Genomic DNA, 7,239 nt, shown 5'->3' with positions numbered 1-7,239 from the left:
GTCCCAAATACTTGGATGTTGTACAATACTTAGGTCTAAAATTTATCAAGCTTAGGAATAGCACACGATTTAGCGGCATGTCTTTTTTATTTTACTGACAATGGCATGTTATAGACAAAATATGCTCGTACACTTAGTTCGGTATTTGATTCATATGACAGTGTGTTTGTGTGGCTTAGCCCAAACTGCAATATACAAGTAGAATGACACTCTTTGACAGCAAGCAGCATCAACTTCGAAGAGGAATTGACAACAAACCAACTAGTGTCCATACTAGAATGAATTTTATGCACAACACTACTAGTGAAGCTACCAAAAATAGGGAATAAACCCAAGAGGAGCCGAGAACACACCAACTTAAAAACTAAGATACTCACTAGGAGAGACTCAAAAATAACCTCACTAGGCAGGCACTTATTGACGAAATACTGAAACGAAACAAATTTGAGCAATCCATAAGAACAAGAAAGAGGAAGGTGAGGGGAAGGAGGGAGCAAAAGTCTTGCCAACTATGAATTTTTTAGATCTACGGTTTTGGTAGAGTTTCAAACGTGTGACTGTTCTTCAGTGCTATTTTGCATATAATTTATGTCTGAGGCGTTGAATATCATATCGAGGGCATTTTCCATGCACAACTTCAACTTTTGTGGATCTATGATGCCTTTTTTCATTGTGAAGGCAAGCTTCACCTCTCCCATATAACTTAGGATTGATATGTCAAGGTCCTGCAGGTCCATGTAAATTGTGTTACCTATATATATGTATATTATATATCTACTATCATTAAGAAAACATACCTCACATATATATATATATATATCTACTATCATTAAGAAAACATACCTCAAATATACATATACATATATATATATATATTTATTTATTTATATATGAAATTATATTTATATTAAATAATGCTTTGTAGTTAAATTTTTAAAAATACAATAAATTCATTTACTCAATGAAGATGCAAAGATGCATTCTTTCATCATAAAAATGTAAAGTTTTATTTGTTGTTTTCATTTTGCAAAACAATTCTTCAAATATCATTTCGTAAAATGCTACTAGAAGAGCCCTAAACGAACAGGACAATCACAAAAACACCACATAGCCCTTTGTTTATCAACCAAACTTTAGGGAGACCAGATATTCTGCACCTAAAATTGGTGTGACCTCTATGTGTCCCTAATAAGTGTTTGACATGTATTAAATTTATAACAACAAAATTAAGACAAGATATATAATAAATACGCGTCAGTCACTTATTAGGGTCACAGGGAAGCCACACCCATTTTAAATGCAGAAGATCCATCTCAACTTTAGGTTGTTATGTAAATGATTAGGAAACGGAACGATGAATATTATTGTTTCCAAAACTTGTGAGACCGTACGTGTGTGCATGATATAGTAATATCTGGTTTACCTGAGGTGTCCCAACTACCAGAAAGTATAAGCCTTTAATTGGATGGTTTGCCAAAGACATTTGTTCCAGCGGGCCAATCATATTTGTGATCACCATGCTCGAGTTCTTTATTGTCCTACGGATGTATCTTGATGCTGCCTGCATCACCAGTAGCATTATAATTTTTTAAATAAATGTTGTATATATGAAATATCACGGGCATTTTTCTTGGGCTGGTTTGGTGCACATGATTGGATGAAACGGATATTAAATTAAAAGTATGTTAGAAATAGAAATAATATAATTATGACCACCTACAGAATAGAAGATGGATTACTCATGAAGGAAACTTGTTCATTCTAATTCTTCATAAAATAGTAGGATTAGAAGAGATGAATTTTCTTCATAGCTAATCTTGTTCTGTTCCCTTCCAAACAAAAAATCAATAACATCTACCTTCAATACACCATAAATTTTGAAAACTCTCCCTTTCAATCCAATCATGTATACCAAATGAGTCCTTATTTACTAACCTCGTGGCCTCCAAACTTGTTTAGCATCTCCAATAGCCCACTAATGAAATAAGTAGCAAAAGAATTTCTTTTCTGCTTGATTATTTTTTGTGCCTTCCAGACGAAGTCAAGCACATTTGAGAATTCAGTCAACTTGGGAATGGGAACTTGCAAGAATGTAAAACGATTTCCCCATGGGCTCTTGCTGTCGGGTTTGATCATTTCTTCAATCGACGTATAATTCGCCATGATCCTTGTATTTAGTAAAACCAATGATGTGCTATGCGCTTCCCCTGAGCTTTGGTCCATCTCTTGCATATATAGTCGAGCGCCGAGAAAGACCATCCCGGTAAGAATGTCATTTATCGTCTGTGATAGTAAATAAGTTAACTATGTTACAAATTTGACAATATGGTGTTTGGTGATTTTGCATGTTGTGTGTGTATTTTGTTCTATTTTTTGTTAGTCTCAATATTTTAAACAACGATATGTAAGAGATTTTTGTTGCTAGCCATTAGAAGATCTATATAAATGTATAATGTATGGGGAGTCTAAGGGCTCAAAGTCCCCAAGTCCCCGATTTAACTGTTCACGTTGAGCTTCAACAATATCAAGACCATTATGGTGAAATTTATTGATAAATTATGTGTTATTTAGAGAATAGTTAAACAAATTTGAGAATCATAGTTTCATGGCTTCTTCATTAGCTTCAATAGGTCAGAATATTCTAATTTGGAATTTAGGATGAAGTAGGCACATTGACATTGAAAAAAGAAAAAAGAAGGGGTTTTTGAATAGATAACTTATTTAATGTTATTACATTAAATTTTAAATTTATTATTATACAATTTTATTTAACTTTCTCCAATTAGTGTACCTAAACATCCATATCATAATATATTTTACTAAATTAGTGTACCGAAATGCCCGTACCTAAATATATTATAGTGAATTAGTGACAGATAAGAAAATATGTAAAAATATAAGTGTACCAAAATTCCATACCTAATTATATGATACTAAACTAGTGTACCAAAATGTCGGTACCTAAATATATTATACTAAACTAGTGTACCAAAATGTCCGTACCTAAACATATTCCATTATATCGAAATGTTCGTACCTAAATATATTTTTATGAATAAGTGGCAAATAAGAAAATATGCAAAAACATAAATGTACCGAAAAATCTCCACGAAAATATTTTCTTATATAAGATGCCTACCATAATGAGAATTAAAATTTATAATATTTTCATAAAATTTAAATTCATAAAATTATAAATAAAAAAAGAAACATTGAATACATATGCTAGCATTAAATAGAGTCCAGTGACTAAAATTAATTTTTAATCTTGTATAAGATATTTTTCTAAACTTCATCTTATTTAGGGATTAAAATCTAGTTTTCTAAAAAAAGAATTGGCAGTTTAAACTTTCTTAAGTAAATGTACTTTAAATTTTAGTGGCTAATAATTAATAATCATGCCCACCATGCACGGGGTAGGATTTTGTCACGGCATTCAGACCTTTTTAGGTTTATATCAAGGCATTGAGATAGACTTGCAAGCAGACAGTTAGCCTAGCTAAACACATGTTCAGTTTAAGTATTCTGCATGCCCTCATCCTATGAGAGCAGAATAAATTTATCAGTTCCGAGGATAAATGGCGTAAACATATACTTTTGTTTTCAACAGGAGATGGAAGGTCAAACGTGAAAGCTTATTCCTATGTTTTAGAAAGAAAAAAGCACATACACACAAGCATAAACCAAAATATTGCAGAGAAAACCCGAGACTTACCACTCCAAGCCTGCTCTTAATTAATCTGATTCGATCAAGAGAGATCGTCATAGTAGATACTGTAATTGGCGCGAACTCAAGTCCATTGGTCGAGGATTTTATTGGTGATCGATCATCTTCCCCCACGATGCTCTTTGAAATGCCCCACCAAGAATCGGATATGGTGTTCAACAAGCATGAGAAAGTTGTGGTCATAACATTTTCACTCTTCGGTTTCGATGGCAGTCGTGAAGGAAAAGTTAGTGGAAGCGAAGGATTGTCAGCCCTTCGTAGACAGGAGATAAGAGCGCCCATGAGAGAGTAGCCATCACCTAACGCATGGTGCAACTTGAATATTACGTTACCAGCTGCATTGCTATTTGGGTACTTTATAACATGAATTTCCCACAGTGGTTTGTCTTCTGGAAATCTTGTTGTTGCTATGTTTGAGATATAGTCATCAAAATACTCGTCACGTGATTCATTTGACAAGTTGGAAGGGAAGATTGGAGTTTTAACATGGTCTTCAAGCTTCACTTCAACCTTTTTCCATTGCTTCTTTCCATTGTTTTCAATCTGCTTCCAAATTAAATAATTATTAATTGTTCATGAAAAAGAGTACATCATGTAAAGAGTACTTCAAAAGAAACTTCAAACGTCCCCAGATACATTTGGCCCACGTCCTATAATGATGCAATATTACGTACCATAATGATCTAGTACAATGCTTAGATCTAAAACTAATCAAGCTTAGGGATATCATTCGATGAGACTAAATCGGCACTTTATAAGTTTATGTGGTACAAATATGGTTTATACATTAGCCTATACAAGGGTCTTGTGTTCACCATATCATCAATTGAACGAAGGATTGAGTATAACTCCCACATCGGAAAATTGAGAAAATAAAATACAATATATAAATGTTTGGTTCCACTCCATATCACGAAGGTCTTTTATGATAAAACTCAATGCCTAGCAATAAGTGGTTTAGTTGAGACGAAATCAATGTTGTTAGGAGTGGGCCATCTGACAAGACCAAACAATCAAACCGACCAAACCCATCAAGTGATACAATTTTAATTTTTAATATATTATGAGGCATCCACTTAATATTATGGTCTGATTGTATTCCTTAGTATAAATTAATATATCGTTGTATAAACAAATTCCTTTTGGTGAAAAATAAAATAAAATAAAGGGATACTTTGGATGCGGTCTCTAATCTTTAACATTCTTAGATTAAAACTTTAATAGTATTCAAAATTTGATCAAGGTCCCTTGACTTTGTACACCTCATTATATTACTATTAATATTTATATTTTTATAGTTTTGACATTAATTGTTTGATATTTTATGAGATTTATAATCCTATAAATTTAAAATCCCTCATTATAATACTATTAGAAAGGGTTACAATAAAAACATTCAAACATTTTGATTGCATAAATGCATAAAAACTATGTAAAAATAAGAAATAATAAATGGCAAAAGAATGAATCCATAGTGTTAAAAAAAATTGGTACATTTTACAAAAAAATTGGTACATTTCACATATAACAAAGTGGTACATTAATAAAGAAGAATGGGTACATTATAAATAAATTAGGGTACATATAACAGATTAAAAATTATGAGTACAAATGAATTTTTAAAAATATAGGCGCTAAAAGAAATTAATACATGGGCACAAAATAAAACTAAAAAGAAAATACTACAAATTAAAAAAAAAATTGCAAATTAAAAGTGGGTACAAACTAAAAATATAAATATATGATACAAAGTTTAGGCATAAAACATAAATATAACATATGTAATTTTTCTATCATTGATTAAATATACAATGTCACGTAATGGTATACACATGGGTACAAACACAAATAAAACTTTAACAAATATGGGCACAAAAGGAAACTAATATACGAGTACAAATTAAAAATGAAAAGAAAATTGGTACAAATTAAAAAATATTTGCAAATTAAAATAGGTACAAACTAAAAATAAAAATATATGATAACAAATTTAGCCATAAATATAAATATACTAATTGTAGCATTTTTAACACTAAAAGAATATATTTAAAAATAAAAATATTTTATTATTCAAATAATTAATGATGTTATTAATACCCAAGGACCTTAATCAAAAATTCAAAATGAATAGGATTTTAATCAATGGAGTAACAAAAAGAAGAATTTGAACCTAATTTTCATGACCTGTTTGAAAATCACCCCAAACCTAAAAGGTGTGAAATGTAGTTTGCCCTATGCCCACATGTGGAAAAAATTGAAAGACAAAAATAAAAGAAATCGTATTTGACCAAAAAAAAAAATGTTTACTTAGTCAAGAGGAATTCCACTATATTTTGAACATCCCATGTTTTATTTTTCTGGTTTTTTTACAATGCATTTTTTTTATTTAATGACAAATTTACACTAAGGGGCTGGAGAATAAATTTATTGAATTAGCCACACATGAGAACTGAACTTAAAACCTATTACTTACAAATAAAGAAAATACCATTATACCATATTACTAAATAGCTTGACAAAGCGATATTGTAAGACCTCTTACAACTGAAGAGGACTTTCATTGAATTTGTAATACTCGTGGCCATTTCATTTCTCCTACATCACTCGTAGGTGACACTTCATCGCAATAGCGGAAAGAAATCATGCCCATGCACCTAGTGCAGGTTTAATCTCAACTGATCTCTCTTCTCCCAAAACAACTAATAATTTAACCCATTAATGCTATTGTTTGTCCAAAAAAAAAAAAAAAGTATCACTCTGTCGTAGCGAATTGGCCTAAACACATTAGTCCTCCCTTAACCATCACTACAATCTAGTGATATTGTTGCATAAAAAAATTGAAAAAAAGCTAGATAGTTTTGTCACCAACACTATGTACGATCTATGAGACTTACATATAACTGACAAGTCTTAAATTCGACTGACTTTGATAGTTTATTGTGAGGATTAACACAATCTTCAACCTTCCTAGTAAAATATTGAAACAAAATTTGCTTTTGAAAAGTTGTTTAATATGTAAAAGTTAGGAAACAAAGAGTATGAGAGAGAGAGAGAGAGAGAGAGAGAGAGAGCGTACCATGATAGAGGAGAAGCGTGAGTTGATGGGGAGAAACACATTCTCAAGCAATGATAGAGTTTGAGAGTCATCGATTGGAATTTCAAATTCTAAAACACCAAGAATCGATATCGACAAAACGGAGCTTTTGAAGTAGTGGCCAGTAGGGCTCACTGGATCTAGTCCCTCTCCCCCGATCTCCATCTAGTCCCTCGTTCCAACTAACTTGAAATTGTTAAGCTTTCATCAACGTGCATGGGCTATGTATTTATAGAGTAAGCGACCAGCAAAACCTTCTCTTTAGCCTCTCAGTCTCATGCTTCCACCTACTTAACTAGACCTAACAGAGTTAATTGGCACCACCCTCCATACAATTACAAATAATTCCCAAACCCCCCACCCCCCAAACAACCAATTACTAATAATTGCCCACCACCCTCCATTAAACAGGAGGTTC

General features: G+C 32.0%; 1 protein-coding gene across 1 annotated transcript; it reads right to left on the bottom strand.

The window, feature by feature from the left end:
- Positions 1-545: 545 nt before the first annotated feature.
- LOC103928860 (wax ester synthase/diacylglycerol acyltransferase 11-like) lies at positions 546-6,986 on the bottom strand. Its single transcript, XM_048583805.1, has 5 exons — positions 6,804-6,986; positions 3,716-4,270; positions 1,936-2,283; positions 1,424-1,561; positions 546-725 (listed from the first exon to the last, which is right to left on the bottom strand). The coding sequence occupies exons 1-5, from the start codon at positions 6,984-6,986 to the stop codon at positions 546-548; spliced, it is 1,404 nt and encodes a 467-aa protein (XP_048439762.1).
- Positions 6,987-7,239: the final 253 nt, after the last annotated feature.

This window comes from the organism of the source record quoted next, unplaced genomic scaffold, assembly GCF_019419815.1.
Source record: "Pyrus x bretschneideri cultivar Hongxiangsu unplaced genomic scaffold, Pyrus_bretschneideri_v1 Contig20, whole genome shotgun sequence".
In the NCBI taxonomy this organism is placed as follows: Eukaryota; Viridiplantae; Streptophyta; class Magnoliopsida; order Rosales; family Rosaceae; genus Pyrus; species Pyrus x bretschneideri.
The sequence above is the reverse complement of the archived record's forward strand: the minus strand, read 5'-3'. Positions and strand labels throughout refer to the sequence as shown.